This window comes from Ambystoma mexicanum, chromosome 5p (assembly GCF_040938575.1).
Source record: "Ambystoma mexicanum isolate Mex_15411 chromosome 5p, UKY_AmexF1_1, whole genome shotgun sequence".
Classification (NCBI taxonomy): Eukaryota; Metazoa; Chordata; class Amphibia; order Caudata; family Ambystomatidae; genus Ambystoma; species Ambystoma mexicanum.
In genome coordinates this window covers 384,686,379-384,703,634 of record NC_090930.1, presented here as the reverse complement: position 1 = coordinate 384,703,634, position 17,256 = coordinate 384,686,379, and the positions used below count along the sequence as shown (strand labels likewise).

General features: G+C 43.6%; 1 protein-coding gene across 1 annotated transcript in view; it reads left to right on the top strand.

Moving 5' to 3' along the window:
* F9 (coagulation factor IX) overlaps nucleotides 1-17,256 on the top strand; it is a 512,309-nt gene that overhangs the window by 284,846 nt on the left and 210,207 nt on the right. The window contains exon 5 of the mRNA XM_069612775.1: nucleotides 11,185-11,319. Coding sequence (XP_069468876.1) covers nucleotides 11,185-11,319 — 135 coding nt within the window. The remainder of the gene's footprint in view (nucleotides 1-11,184; nucleotides 11,320-17,256) is intronic.

The window sequence follows — 17,256 nt, the reverse complement described above, 5'->3', positions numbered from 1 at the left end:
GAATGGATGGTTAAGAGTGATACCTCATAGATCTGTATATATTTGCCATTATAGTATTTCCAGAGTACAAAGTGTGTTATTGTGATTGTGTATATAACATGAACCTTATTTATATAAAGACTGTGTTTTCACTAACATAGTGTGTGGACATTCCTTTGTGGGTGCTTGGGGACTACACTGTACTTAAGAACAAGCCTGCATCACTTCCTGAGAGCTTAAGCCTTGATTGCTCGACCATAGCTACTGCATAGAGAATCTTGGCTGGGGTGCTCTGTGCCTCTTCTCTGCCATATAGAGAGCAGGAGTACAGACTCCCCCCTCCGGTGCTTTACAGTTACCAATCCAAACTTGTGCTGCACATACTTTTTTTCACTTACTTTTCCAATGTTTTCCCAAATTATAGAAGTTTTAGGTACATAGTGCCCGATTCATGGAATTGTTTGCATGGTTCAAAGTGACTTTGCACTGCTAAAAAAAGACTTCACTGCTGACACAAACCCTGAATCATGGAACTGTGCAAAGTGTATTTTTGCTGTGCAAAGTGCATGTCATTTTGTACTGCAAACATGACTATGTACTGACAACCTGTTCTTGAAAGCTTGGAAAATGGCAAATTCAGAACTGCAAACCATTTGTTACACACTCTTACGGGGAAGAAAACACTGGCTTCTTTGTACATCATTTTATTGCCATTTTTCCTGAAAAAACACACACATTTTGCTCTCTTTTTTGTTATTTTATCTCATCCCCCTAAAGTTAACTAGGATTCCTTGATGACATTATCACTGTCTCCATGTGGGAAGAAAAGGTGTTAAGTTTGGGCAAGATATCTCTTGTAACAAAAAAGTTACAAGGGATCTAATGCGACATACTGACATCTCCAAAAAAGGGTTCAGCACTAGGAGTGAAAACCCTCAACAGTTAAGGGGTTAAAGGGTAGAGTTAATTCTGGTACAGAGTCTCGCCTTTCAAGGGGTGGGGGGTATTCTGATACAGAGTCCACCCCATCAAGGGGGAGAGTTTATTCTGCCACAGTGTCTCCCCTTCGAAGGGGAGAGTGTATTCTGCTGCTGGTTCTACCATTCAAGGGGGATAGTTTATTCTGCTACAGAGGCTTCCCTTCATGGGGGAGAGTTTATTCTGATACAAGGTCTCTCCTTCAAGGGGAGAGTTTATTCTGCTACAGGGTCTACCATTCAAGGGGGAGAGTATATTCTGCTACAGAAACCCCCCAATCAAGGGCTAGGGGTGGTTTATTCTGCTACAGAGTCTCCCATTCAAGGGGAGAGTGTATTCTGCTACCGAGTCACCCATTCAAGGGGGAGAGCATTTTCAGCCGCAGAGTCTCCCATTCATGGTGGAGAGTGTATTATGCTACAGAGTCTCCCATTCAAGGGGGGAGTTTATTATGCTACAAAATCTGCCCCATCAAGGGGAGAGTTTATTCTTATACAGAGTCTCCCCTTCATGGGGGAGAGCTTATTCTGATACTGTGTCTCCCCCATCAAGGGAGAGGTTGTATTCAGCGACAGAGTTTACCGTTCAAGGGGTAGAGTGTATTCTGATACAGAGTTAGGATCGTTTTTTCTGATGGAGTCTACTCCATAAAGAGGGAGTGTTTATTATGCTATCGAGACTCCCTTTGAAGGGGAGAGTTTATTCAGCTATAGAGCCTCCCCTGCAAGGGTGAAAGTTTATTCCGATACAGAGTTCCCCCCTTCAATGGGGAGAGTATTTTGATATAAGTCTCCCCATCAAGGGGGGGAAATTATTCTGATACAGAGTCCCCCCTTCAAGGGGGAGCTTTTAGTCTGATACAGAATCTCTAAAATTGAGGGGGAGAGTTTATTCTGATGCAGAGTCTGCCCATAAAGGGGTAGAGTTGACTCTGATACAGAGTCTCCTACTTCAACAGGGAGAATTTATTCTGATACAGAGTTTCACCCTTTAAGTGGGAGTTTATTCTGATACAAGTCCCTTCATCAAGGGGGAACATTTATTCAGATACAGAATCTCCCAAATCAAAGGGGAGAGTTTATTCTTATACCGAGTCGCCCGATAAGGGGGTAGAGTTGATTCTGATAAAGAGTCTCCCACTTCAATGGGGGGGGGTTATTCTGCTACAGAGTGTCCCCCTTTAAGTGGGAGAGCTTATTTTGATACAGAGTCTCCCTTTATAGGGGGGAGAGATAATTGTGACACAAGTTTATTCTGCTACAGTGTCTCCCCTTAAAGGGGTAGAGTGGATTTTGATACAGAGTCTCTCCCTTGTAGGCAGAGAGTGCATTCTAATACAGTCACCCCTATCAAGGGGGACAGATTATTCTGATACAGACACTCCCACATCAAGAGGGAGAATTCATTCTGCCAGAGTCTCCCCTTCAAGGGGGAGAGTTTATTCTGATACAGAGTCTCTACTTTCAAGGAGGAGAGTTTATTCTGCTACCGAGTCTCCCCCCATGAAGGGGGGGGAGTGTGTTCTGCTACAGAATCTCCCCCAGCAAGGGGGGGCGTTATTCTGCTACAGAGTCTCTCCCCATCTAGGTGAAGGTTCAACAATATTTCAGAACAGAGACTTCCCTCGCCTGACTGGACTTTTCCAAAAACCCTCCCTAGAAGGGTTTAAACTGAGCGGAAATACATTTCTTTTCATGGGGGAGAATCTATTTCACAGGGGGAGATTCCATTCCAGAATAAAGTCTCCCGGGGAAGACTTTGTTATGGGGGAGGGTTTATTTTGTGACACTGGCACTGGGCTGGTATACAGCTGATTTTAGCTATGCCAGTCTGCTGAGCTTTGGACGTTTTATTAGCATGGGGATTCTTAGTAGCTCAGCTCTTCTGTTTAGAGCTATTTACAAACAGAACTTTATGAGGATACAGTGTCCAGAGTTTACATAAAGTGGACCTGCCCAACATCTTGTTTATGCTATTGTAATATTGGAGCTTGGGTGCTGCGCCCTGTACAACTACCTTGTTGCAGGGGTATATTGGGAAAGGCTTCTGGTGTCCAGATTTGTCAGCTGTTGTTTTGGGGTGAGTTACAGGATAACCATTTATCGAACCTATAAGTTGTTCTCCTGCCTAGACCGCAACAATTGCATCAATGTTGTCCTTCAAACAGGCCAACCTCAACCACTACATCCTACTTTACAAAATGCAGCAGTTGGTACATGAAAATAGATCAATCACTAAGAACACTTCTCCCTTGCCCATTCTGCATGCACCCCCAAGGGTTAACTGCCAAGAAAATATTCAAATGTAAACAAGTCTGAAGAGTCTTCCATGGATTTTTGGTATCCAGTCATTTTACCCCAAAAAATCAGAGTGGTAAGTTTTACCGAAGTAAAACACACCAAAGAAATACTGAAAATGTTATATAAATATATATATGGTAGTGGGGTAAGGGGTTACAATGGGTGGACATGGGGTTAAAAGGGTAGGAAAACAGAGGGCTTGGGGGTCCCCCAAATTAAAAAAAACACATTAAAAAAGAAAATATTCTGAATTGTTTACCTTGGTAAAACTTACCACTCTGAATTTCACTTTGATAAAATCACATGTAACCAGATTTTTGTGTGGATTTCTATGTTAGATCATCTCACCAAATCTTCCTCAGATCAGTGAAAAGGAAGTTGTTCACACCTTTCCTGGAGGATGTAAATCAGTGGTCAAAGTGGGCTGGAGAGGTTGGGAGCGTTGCTCCTCTACAATTCTTTATTACGTTTTACTGTTCCCATACCTGTATTTTAAAATAAAACAGTCTGGAAAGGTTTCGTTTTAAAATAAAAGTGTAGGAAGAAGTTGAAACTTGTACTTCAGTGCACTGCACTGAACGTTCCCTTAAACAGTAGGAGTGTTTGTTTGGGGGTTTGGATTGCATGTGGTAGTGGCGTGGCAATGCCGTTTTTGGGCAGCGGGGACAGGCAAGCAGGGAACATAGTCCCACTACTTCTTTTCGTACACTTCCACAACTGATGTAAGGATGGATCAGGCATAACACGCAGAGGTAACGTATTCCATAGGATAAGCGCAAGAAACTGCAATGACCTACGGCCTGCTCAGGAGCGCTTAATGTACTTGTTAGTCAATAGCTGCCGCAAGCTGGTACGCAGGGCCTGGGGGTGGAGGGGTGGGCTATACCACTGTAGCCTTAAGGTAGGCTGGTGCTTTGCTAATTGGGCATTTGCGGATGATGGTTACAGCCTTAAACTTGATCTGTTGTGCAATGGGCAGCCAGTGACTTTTTTAGTGTGGGCGATATGTGAGAGCGCCTGTGATCGTCGGCCACAATCCTAGCAGCCGAATTATGCACACCTTGAAGCGAAGCGTGGACCTTGCCCACTGTCGTTTTCTTGCTCTCAGAGTTGCTGTGCCTCAACATGCATCCCTTATCTTCCTGGTCAGTAAGGCTGCCTCCGCCTCCATGTTCTCTCTTGCTCTGATTTCCCAGACAGTAGATTGTGGTCTATGTCAGGATGGAATAATGGTTTTGTTTACACATCAGACTTCAGCGCAACTCCTAAGAATGCAAGTCTGGACTGAAGATATTGCTGTTTTGTCATGTTCGATCCAGCTTTGTGCGAAACTTCCATGTAAAGTAGCTGAACGGTGAGGCTTCCCCTTTACCCTAGGCACATTCCCTCTTTCCAGGGTTCCTGCACCCCAATGCCTTTCCACATCCTCCTGGACAGTAAGGCTGCCTCTTCTCCCCATGTTCTGTTATCGCTTGCCCTGATTTCCGTGACAGTAGGTCGTGGAGTATCAGGATGGAATACGGAAAAGCAACGTGTTTACCAGGGTGACTGAAGGAAGCAGCTTCTAATGGAACCTGGGGTTCCTAACTCTAATATAGTTAGGGCCTTATTCTCCAAAGCGTGTTATAATGGCACAATCCCATAGGAACACGTTCTGTGAATCAGAGCCTTACATCCAGTGTGAACTATGTCTGTGTGCGCCTAAACACAGACGCATCAGTGATGACATTCAGCATTGAAACAATGGCAGATACTGCTAACCAAAATCTCTGAAATTCATCCAATCATTCCTGAATACCAAAACCCATGCCTTACGCAATGCTTGGCTTGTGCACCGTGCAAAACCCAGCTGGTGGAAGTAATACGAGTATGGGGTGAACATTTATTTGGGGAAAGTAATTTTCCTTAGAAATAATCTACAAATATCAGAAATGAGTGCCAAGGCTCTGAAAGCTAGTGTGTGACACAGCTGCTGTGTGTTCGCTTATATGCACCAATGTACATTATGAAAACGTGCAGGGCCTTTCCTATATGTTGGCAGGCACCGCGGGGGCACATAATGTAATTCGCATTACTGCACTTGCCGAAAAAACATGCACGAACGCCAGTATGTTATTTAATGTGGAGGTTGTACCCGATTTATATGCAACCTGTTTTTCGATCCTCCTAAAGAATGCATATTCCATAGAAATCCGTTATCAAGGCCTCTCCGTTGTCAAGGCCTCCCGCAAGCATACGCTGCGGAAGGCGTCCACGCTATTGGCACTACACAGTGCACACGATTGTGTTAACGACCTGTTTTTGCTAGTTTCAACACTTTTATTTGCACTTTGTGCTGTAAATGTACAACATTACACAGAAAGGTCAAAAGTGCACGGAAGTGCAAACATAGGTAATCCCCTCAGTACATTAAAACAAATATTTCCTCTAAGTCAGGTGTTTGCAACCTGAATGTCTCCAGATATTTCAGACTACAGCTGACATGCTCCCTCACCATTGGCTGATTGAAGTTGTAGTCCAGATGATGCAGAGTACTAAAGGTTGCAGATCACTGAGCCAAGTATTTATTTCGGGAGTGCATGCTTGCTAAGAAAGTGAACATATCAAAAAGTAGCTCTCTTATATACGGTAGAACGTGGTCCTGCATAGCTGCTGATGCATTTTACCATTTCCCCATGAACAGACTTCAAGTAATTTTGCAGAAAGTGATAATTGCATAGAGGGTTGTAACCAATTTGTTAGTGTATTCTTTCAGTGAAAAAATGGATAAGACACCAAACAATACACACCCATATAATCAGAACGCAAGTCTCTAATATTGTTTAAACCAATATCTTGTTAACAATTAGCACTTTGTTATAAAATATTGTTAGCCTTGTACTGTTATTCACAGAGCCAAAATAAATAGAAAATAAGACTTCGTTATTTATACAAATGTTGCAAGTTAATGATATCCTCACTATAGTGCAGACCCCTAGTCAGAGCGTACAAACCTGACATTATGCATTATTGTATTAAACAGAATCAAAGAAAACCAATCAGAAATCATCAAGAGGAACTCTCCCGTGTGCTTGGCCTTGTGCCACCAATATCAATCCAGCCGGGTGGAGACATCTCAGGCGGCTGAACATGTGCGACCAATCTGATTAAATGGCAACAAATGGAAGGCTTTCATCCAAGCAAAGTTCTAAAATTGTGACAGAATGCCTTCTGATGAGGGCAGAGAAGGTCTCACTTTTTAATCTTTAAGTAGTGAAATTATGCAGATTAACAGGGGGTCCTGGGAGTCCCTCTGCCAGACATTAGTCCTGGTTGTGAGAGACGTACCCAGAGTCTTTAGCTCACTATCTTTCACAGAGAAGAAATATCCCAAACATATCAGTCTTTGTCCTGCCCTGGGGCAGTCCAGCACCGAAATGCTAGGCAATTCTCCTCTGAACAAGAGTACCAACAGTAACCCCAGACACGTGTTTCGGTCTGGTTGGACCTCATCAGTAGGGTGGATCTGTGCCTCTCTAAGAATAGTGAGCAAGGGGTCCACGTCTGGATTCCCCTAGTAACTTAGGCTGAGACCCAAAGTTACTTAAATATGCAAATTAACAAGGGGGTCCTGGGAGTCCCTCTGCCAGACATTAGTCCTGGTTCCGAGAGATTTACCCAGAGTCTTTAGCTCACTATCTTTCACAGAGAAGAAATATCCCAAACATATCAGTCTTTGTCCTGCCCTGGGGCAGTCCAGCACCGAAATGCTAGGCAATTCTCCTCTGAACAAGAGTACCAACAAAAACCCCAGACACGTGTTTTGGTCTGTTTGGACCTCATCAGTAGGGTGGATCTGTGCCTCTCTAAGAATAGTCAGCATGGGGTCCACGTCTGGATTCCCCTAGTAATTTAGGGTGAGACCCAAAGTTACTTAAATATGCAAATTAACAAGGGGGTCCTGGGAGTCCCTCTGCCAGACATTAGTCCTGGTTGTGAGAGACTTACCCAGAGTCTTTAGCTCACTATCTTTCACAGAGAAGAAATATCCCAAACATATCAGTCTTTGTCCTTCCCTGGGGCAGTCCAGCACTGAAATGCTAGGCAATTCCCCTCTGAACAAGAGTACCAACAGAAACCCCAGACACGTGTTTCGGTCTGGTTGGACCTCATCAGTAGGGTGGATCTGTGCCTCTCTAAGAATGGTGAGCAAGGGGTCCACGTCTGGAAACACGTGTCTGGGGATGCTGTTGGCACTCTTGTTCAGAAGAGAATTGCCTAGCATTTCGGTGCTGGACTGCCCCAGGGCAGGACAAAGACTGATATGTTTGGGATATTTCTTCTCTGTGAAAGATAGTGAGCTAAAGACTCTGGGTAAGTCTCTCGTAACCAGGACTAATGTCTGGCATAGAGACTCCCAGGACCCCCCTTGTCAATTTGCATATTTAAGTAACTTTGGGTCTCACCCTAAATTACTAGGGAAATCCAGACGTGGACCACTTGCTCACTATTCTTAGAGAGGCACAGCTCCTCCCTACTGATGAGGTCCAACCAGACCGAAACACGTGTTTGGGGATGCTGTTGGCACTCTTGTTCAGAGGAGAATTGTCTAGCATTTCAGTGCTGGACTGCCCCAGGGCAGGACAAAGACTGTTATGTTTGGGATATGTCTTCTCTGTGAAAGATACTGAGCTAAAGACTCTGGGTAAGTCTCTCATAACCAGGACTAATGTCTGGCAGAGAGACTCCCAAGACCCCCCTTGTCAATGTGAAATGATGCAGGTAATTCTATTTCTGAAAAGCGGGTCTGCTAATCAGAACCCCCTTTCATAAGTGATCCATCCAAAATAATAGTGAAAACATGTTCCTTTGCTGACAAAGCCTATAGGCTCCCTCGGCCTCTGCTCTGCAGTGGCACAGAGGAGGTTCAGTGGTCTCACGTGTCTTCCTGACTGCTGCTTGAACACAAAGTTCCTGCAGACAGAGGTGGCTTTATAATCTTCTGCACCTTTGATCTAAATTATAATAATTCTAGTCATTAAGCAGTTCTGTGGCATGACAATCTGTAAATGGTGACTTCTAGGAACCCACAAAATATACAACCTAGCAATTAGATACCACAGGAGAGTAGAACCCAGATATGACAGGATTTATTTATATTGATATTTAGACTGACTGTCTCCACCGCGGCTACGTGGAGGGATGGCCAGGATGCTGCCCCGTTGATTTCTTTCAGGAAGAAAGAACTTTCCTGAAGAGGTTTTCTTGAAAAATAAAATGCTTCTGGGAACTATAGGGGTAAACTGCTGTGGACCAATTCATGCTACTCTCCTGGCTCTATTGGAACTGGGATCCTATTCATTGGAGGTGAATGATCCTCTGTATGTGCCAGCCACACTCTTATGAGTGGAGTGCAGCATACACACCTTGTACATGGAGGCCCTGGATTGGTACTCCCTAGAAACAAAGACATCAAAGAAAAACTTTGAGCCCTGATTCCAACATCAAACTGCTTTTGAGCAACTTAAACGTAATGAAGCCCCTCTCACACGAGGGTGCTGATCACTCACGACCATTTGAAGTCACTGGGAATGGGATGGGGCAAAGTTAGAGTAGCCAGAGCGGAGAGTTGGACTGAGGGAAGGGTCCCACCATCTTGGTTTCTGTCAGGACTCTTTTCCTCTCCCCTCCATTTCCTGCAGGATATGTATTCCGGGTGGAAGAAGAAAACGAAGAAAAAGAAAAAGAAATAGAAGAAGAAGGTGGAGGAGGAGAAGAAGAAGAAAGAGGATGAGAAGGAGGAGGAAGATGAGGAGAAGAAGGAGGATGTACTGGAGCTCTGTTTGGAGTGCATTCTATTCCAAAGTGTTGGAATTATAAGCTGAAGACAAGAGTCATCCAGGGAAGAAGAACACTGCTCCCCCTAACCCTCGCCAGGGAACAGTGAGAGTGAACTGCTGTGGAACAAGGTCTGCTTCTCTACTGACTGCACTGAAACCAGGTGATTGATCCTCTCTAGGTGCCAGCCACTCCCCCTTGAGTGGAAGCTCAGAAGACTCATCTTGTCCATGGTGATCCTGGATTGGGATTCCCCGGCATTCAAGAAACCATGGAATAGCTCTGGGCCCAAATTGTCACATCAAAGTGCTAGTGAGCTTCTCTGACTAAGACACCACATGGTTTTCCCAAACGTCTTTATGCCAAGTGCCATTGCTGCTTGTGAACCATACTATGTGTTGAACATAGTGGCCCATTTCCCCAACTCAATGGCAAATCACAACCTCTGAAAGCACCTTGGAACTTGGCTTGATGTTGATTTGCAAGAATATGACAAAAAGGTTTTTGTAGGGGCCCTGATCAACATCAACTTTAAAGGATGACAGTGACTTTTAAGCCACTTTCACTCCATTTGTCTTCAAGAACATAAGTTTCAACATTGACATTGCTGCCAATATATTGTCTGAAGACTCCATCTGATCTACCCAGGGTGCCCTTTTAAAAAAACTTCTGCCTGTTCTGTGTTTATTTTACACGGGTGTTGGATTTTCCATTTGTTTTCTGATTAGTTGTTTAAATTGTAGTGTTTATTTAAAAGTCCATATTTTTTAAGAACCTTGATTGGACATTCTTTTATTGTAGACCATTGTGATTAATTTGTTTCGGTTGCTGTCACCTGACACCCTGCTGAAGAGTGTAGCCCTCGGTCTGCGCTATGACAAAAAGGCAAAGGAGGTGTGCCTATGGTGCACTCTCGGTGTCACCTTCATGATTGGGGTCACTTCTTTTTTGATAGTAGTGTGGGGCTGAGTAGGTGGCTTAGCCACTGCAATCTTTAAGAGCATTAGTCATTTTGGCACAGCTATAAGGCAATGTTGTGCTTTAGGCCACAATGTGGCAGCCTTATTATTACCAGTACGTGTAGTTGCAAGCCAGAAGCTTTGTTAAATTGATGTGGACTGCATGCCATCTGTAGGCTTGCTCTTCGGGTACCCTGGTAAATAAAGGCTTCAGGCGTATTAAAATTGAGGTCCCCACAGGATGCCAATGTATGTTTTAAATAGCGCTCAACCCCGTGTGCATAAGAGTGCTGCTGGAACCACACACTCCAGACTGCGTGAGTACCCGGTTAACAGGCATATGTATGCGGAACACATGTGTCTTGAGGGCTTTCCACTTGGGACTAGAAGTTGGACAAATCATGACATGGGACAGAGCCAGCATTTGCACTTGTGCACTTCCATGCAATGTTACACGTCTGAAAGATATAGCATAAAAAGGGGCATTGCAACAGGGAAACTCGATGTAACATCGTGTTCACGCTCCAGTCTGTAGTGTCAGTACCACCTGCTATGTGTGCACGGCACACACGCAGGCACATTCCATAGGAATCTGTTGGTCTTACTTCAGCATGAATCTGCCATGTTGCCTTGAAACCAAATTACTTTGCCGGCAGGGTGGAAAAGGGAGGAGGGAACACTACATCCGTACTGTGCCCCCCTCCCCCGACCGCCCCCCACATCTGCTGCCTGCAAAACCGTTGAAAATCACCCAGAGCATAGAAGCAAGGCATACAGCTCTTATGCCTTGGTTTTACACCGGTGGGAGTTGGACCATCAACCTCTGTAAATGTCTGCATGGCAAACATGTCAATGGTACAATCTGGAAGGGATTTGCTTGTGTATTTATTTGTATAGCGCACCAAACCCGGAGGTATCTGGGTGCGTTGCAGAGTTACACAAGTTTGCATACAGATCAGTAATAAGGCAGTCAAAGTATCCACAAAATAATTACAAGTAATAACATGAGTTACATACAGATATATTACACGGTGCTTAAACTGAGAGAGGAATTGTACATCAATATAAAACACATCCGCATTTATTTAGTATACAAACAAGGACGACGTGTTCTACATTATGTAACCTAACAGTGGCATCTCTCTTTCCAGAAACAGTGCTCATTTGTTCCATTAAGAACGGGGGCTGCCAGCATTACTGCAAGAACGATCCTTTCAAGAAAACAGTATGCTTTTGTGCACATGGGTATACATTAAACAAAGATGGGAAGACGTGTGAACCAGCTGGTAAGAATATTTAATACTGGTATGCTTTTCTTTTTTTACTGCGTATTCCACGCTAGTTTAGGGCATTAAGTATTAACGTTTCTAGATGTGGGCAGTGGTCGAAGTGAGCGGGAACGCTCAGGAGCGATGTTCCACTACTTTTATTATTTTATGTATTACAGCGCCACTACTTTTTGCAACCATTTTCAACCTTCCAGAACTGTTCTTTATGAAGTTAAAGCACACTTCTCTACTTTACCACAGGATATCATTCATTTACAACTAAACTTAAATACATTTCAACTCAATTGGCTGTAAACCAGCAGGACTGCAACCCTTGACAAACGTGTTGTTGGTTGCTCCTTTCCTTCTAACCTCTCCGCCGTAGTCACAGTTTCACTACTTGTTTGGTACACTAATATCGCTGGATGTGGGTTAAAAGGGTGTATCTGGATTAGAAACAGTGTACGAAGGAACTGCAAGTGGCAGCCCCAGTGTGAGTGGCCACGGCACTAAGATATATATTCCAACCCAAAGCACATGATTTAGATGGGGTTCTACTTCCCTGGACACCCAAAGCTAGAAATACAGCGCACTTCTGCTGTTTCACAAAGTGGAACTCTTTTTCATCTGCATGTCCAATTGCCAAAAAAACCTACATCTTCGATACAAACCTCACACCATCTACAAAGCTAACTCTCAGCAGTTAGTGAGTCCCTGGGTTTGAATAGTTCAGTTAAGGACCCGTAACTAGTTTAGCTGAATACAGCTGGTTGCAAGAAGGTGGAATCGTCGAGGATTAAACAATGAGTCACTCAGTGCTGGCGATGAGCACCTAAAACCATCAGCAGAGAGTACCTACATCACGCCATTGCTTTTAAAAGTAGTAAAACAAGGCATCCCTCATGTAAAGTAGAGGGCTCCTCCTTGGGCGATAGCTGCACTTTACAATGGTCCTTCCTTCCAGCCCAAGCATTCCAATCAGGGTCAGTGGAGAGCGAGTGAGCGCAGTGGGTTTAGGAAGTGGCCAGTGTCTCTGTAATGATCATGACATGGGCAAATACTCTGGGAGAATAATATGTTCCAGATATACCCATACCATCATGCCACCCTTTATACTACACGGTTATGATCCACGTCGCTGCCCTTGGAGATGATGCCCAGCTCTCTGCCATAAGGGAACATCTTGATGCATGGCAGGGTAGACATTCAGGACGGAGTAAAAGTGCCACTGTTGATGTGAGGGTTTTTGCCATTAAGCAGCTTTTTATAACCATGCTCATTTTGATTCGTGACCTCATGTGATCTTGAAAGGAGATTGCAGAGTGACTTAGCGGAGATGTCCACTGTGTCCTCTTAAAGTAAATGCATGCTGATGGAGCAGGCCTGGTGGTTGACAGTCTCATGAGACAGCCATATCCAGGCGTGGCCTGTCAGCCAGTGAATCTGTTACCGAGTTTGCCGTAACAACTGCCAAGACAGTGGTTTGAGCCCCGTCATTAGCAAAGCTGAGTGTTCATGTGCTTCACTGCACTTTCTCTGTAATAGTGGCCCCAGCTGTGTACAATTCCTTATGAAGTTCATAAACTAAATTAATGTGACCTCTGTAGTATGTACAGGAAAGTCATGTAACTATATTTTCGGAATTCGTTTGGAAAAGTGTTTCTTTGTGTTCTATTGGGACCCCAAGAACACACGTCTCCCTGAACTGTATGAGTATTTAAGGCTGTGACTGTACCCCACAAAAAATGCAGGCATTATACAATTATAATGTTGTGCTGTGTGTGCTCCAGTTGGCATGCTTTGGGCTAAACTGTGGTATTATTCTAGGAAGATTCAGGAGGACAATTCTCGAGCAGCAGTTGACTATAAAGTTATTTTACATGTTTAGTTATGTTGACTGCGTTACTTTGTTAAGCAGGCACAAAAGAAACTCTGCTCCCAAGGGCTAGATTTAAACGGCCTGATTAATTGAAAAGTGCAAATTTTTCCCGCATTTGACATATGTCTATAACAACACTGTGCGAGTAACCGTATTTGCAAGTCACAGCCGGAACATACCCGACACACCACCACGCAAAGCATAAACATTCAGAACAGCTACCTTTTCCATGCTTCCTCGGGCGCTAATATACGCACCCATCAAACAGTGCGTGGGGTGCCCTGCAAGCAGACCTCCATCTCAGGGACCCTGCTCAGGGTCTCCCATAACTGTTGCCAGCACCCCAAAAACATGTGCATGATACTTCGTAACTCGTGTTAAACTCAGAAAATCTGTATGTGAACCCGCGTAAACCATACCTGCTCCCTGCTACATGGCGTACGCGCACCTCTAAGTTAGATTGGAACCCCAGTTGCGTATACCCAGCCCTAAATCTGACATGCAAACCCACCTCCGCACTGCAGTTCCTATAGACAAGTGTCTTTACGCGTGCCTTCGGTTGGCGTAGTGATCGATGGAATTTGGTGGCCATTTCAATGCCGAGAGGCTGCGTGTGTTGTTCCATGAATACAGGTCGTTTGGTGCAATTGTGGGCATGCAAGGGACTTTTTGTGGGCTGTCCCTCATAATGCCCACTTATTTGCATGTACTTCCCCATTTTCTGTATTCCACCCCCTACCGAGCCCACTGCACAAGCCAATCCATGCTCTGCATGGCATCCTGCGCAAGGCGCTCGACAGCTCGCAGAGTCATGCCAAGCCTGCGCGGACTCCACGCAAGTCCTGGAAAAGTCCTGTGCGTTTGATTCTATGAATTGACTAACAGGATTTTTGCACGCAGTTTGGCACGCAAGTTCCCTATTTCCTGCGCAAATAATTCCATGAATCGGGCCCAAAATATACAAACAATGAAAGGCAAACAAAACATAAGAACAGCAAACAAATGTCAAACAACAGCAGAGTGGGTGAGTACGTCAATCGGACAAGGATCCAGATTACAGAAACTTGGCAATTTTATCATGATATGAGCACAACAGAGATTGATTGCCCTGGTGCAAAGGGATATATTTCAAATGTTTTTTTTGCACCAATACACACACAGTTCGACTTAGTGCTAATCTTGGCCCTGATTCATGGAATTGTTTACATGTAAAACGGGGATTTGCGTGCCATTCCGCCAGCAAATCCCTGTTTGACGAATGGCGATTTGCCGGCAGAATTGCACGCAAATCCCTGTTTTAAATGCAAATAATTAGATGTTTCACATCCTTTACCTTCAACAAATGAACCCAAGAAAAATTACAGTGGGGCAGATTTTTTCTTGATTTAGGAAGAGGGATTTAAAGTTTTTGCTGCTAACGTCCTATTTATATCTGCTTACAAGAAAACCCTTTTAGGTTTTGGCAAAACCATTGCAACAGAAAGGAGACATAGGGCCTGATTTACAAACGCGTTTTACAATGGTAAAAGATCATTTAAAAACGCTGTGCAAATCAGGCCTTTAGAATTGGTATTGCAAAGCAGAATATCTGATTGCCATGAAAATTGGCAATTCTTGAGCATGTATGTAAAATGCCTCACCTATTATTCTTGTGACTTCTGTAATTTGAACCAACAAGCACTGTTTACCAATATTTGTGGCAAACAGGAGTTGTGTTTCAAATCACTTGCTTTCATGCCCAGGGGGCATGCAGAGATCATTTGCTTGCTGCTTGTATGGAGAAATTGATGACCCAGCATACACCTCACTTATCTGTGCAATGTATCACTGTATGCACAACCAAACATGGATGACCAAGGTACGTCACACCTGCATCTACCATCCGGAGCGCTCAATGGGAGGAGAGCAGACACAACAGAAACTATACAGAAATGGCCAACCATTCAGCAAATGCTCTTCCAGATGCAAATATGACGGCATAAAACCACACTTCCCTGAGTAATCTTGTTGAAACAAACACACACACCATTCCGCCCCCTGGCAGAGGGGAGAATGAGAGCCTTGCAGAACTACATAGTCCTTGGTGGGACTTCCAGATTAGCATATAGCGGAGGGAGTGTGGAACAGAGGCAAATACAAGCAGTTATGTGCAATTATGTATTATGTATGTATGTATGGAACCCGACATAGATGATGAATGATGCTGATCAGAGGAAGACCAGGACTTGAGGTCTGTCCTCTCTTCCCTAAGGGAGCAGCACAAGTGGAGTTATACTTTTATATTCTTAATCATCTCTCTTGCTTCCTCTCACTCGTATGTGTGCTAAGGCCTTTCCCAGAAGAGGTCTCTACCGTGTTAATGGAAGATGATGAGAGATCACACAGAATATAGCAATCATGATCACAGCCCTGAAGAAATGACTATGCACTTGCCACCTGGTAGAGGCACTGTCTATAATATGAAGCACATTGCATTCTCCTAAGCATATCTAACCCTTGTGATAGCTAGCTGATAAAAAGATGCATGATGGATATAAGAAACCCACATCATTTGTTTTCACCACACCCCTGTAAGCTCACATACAAAATGTACCCACTAACTTATACAAATCCCAAATGTGACCTGAAATTTAATATGCATGATACGCGTTTGCTGTTGAAAACACGAATGGTTCAGAATATGTCCAGTAGGGCAGAACACGTTGATGACATTTGAGGAGAGATGGAACCTATTGATGGTGTTACTCCACCACTTTCGAAACCGGACAACCCGGTGACTGCTTCAAATTCCATCCTGGGTGTTATACCACCTATCGATATGTGCATCAGGAAAACCTTAATGCCAAAGGCTATAGACACGAATTTAAGGGATTTCTCCATGGACCCACGTAATATTATAATTGCTAATGTAGAGAAACCACGTGGTCCCGAGCCAAGAGAGGCACTCAGGAACAAAGTCCTACCATGGCTATATCATAGAGTGGGGCAACATTGTATTAGAACACAGGACCTGAGATTTTTGCATAGGGTGCAAATCAATAATTGGTATACCAAAAGTAACACAAATTGTATTATAATAGGGTGTGGCCAAAGTCATTTACCTTTTTTTTAGTCTATGTAAGAACCAGGATAATCTGTCATCAAATACTAACCTGAGAATTATCCTAAATTCACATACTTGGTGTACCCAGAGGACATGTTTTGCTGTTGCCTGAAATTCTATATTTTTGACTTTGCCTTTCATCTGATGTTTTTTGTTTTATGTTTGTCTTATATTGTTAGATTGTGTATGCATTTGTATGTTGTGCATGGAGGACTACGGGCGTGCTGCACATTATAGGAAATAAACTAAACTCGATACAGCTCTGGCCATGTGTGAGGAGCCTCTGTTATCTTAAACATATTATGCATTAACATGTTGCAATTTCACCATACTAAGCAACCTTTCTCATCTATATCATTGTATTTATTTATTTATTTATTCATTTATTTATTTGTAAAGCACACATAGCCCAAAGGCAACTAGGCACTGATTACTACTTAAAGATATAGTCACAGCTTTGAGGACTTAAGACATTACATTACCAGTTGCACAGTATTTTACAGATAGAGCAAAAGACACTTAGAGCAAAAAAAAGTTCATAGTAAATTTACGTTAGGTTCCAAGGCAAAAATCACACAATTTACATGAGGTTCCAAGGCAAAAAGCACACAATTTACATATTTATATATCGTTGCAGATCCGTATCCTGATTCAAACTAGAATGAGGTGCTGAAGGACTATTGCAAGAGGTTGGATATGAAGAGCGTGGTTTTAAGGTTTTTTTCTGAAGGACCCATCATTTCTGAGATTGTGGGGAAGGGCATTCCACAATTTTGGCACTATGACCGGGAAAATTGAGCCTTCAGCTTTCTGTCTTCTGTATCAAGGGGTGGAGAGCAGGTTAGTCTAAGCAGAGCGGGTTGGTCTGTTAGAATTGACTTTGCATATGAGACTGCTAAGATATTTAGGACCCTTATTAGAAATTCATTTGTGCGTCAGCGTCAGGATTTTGAATTTAATTCTGTCAAGGACA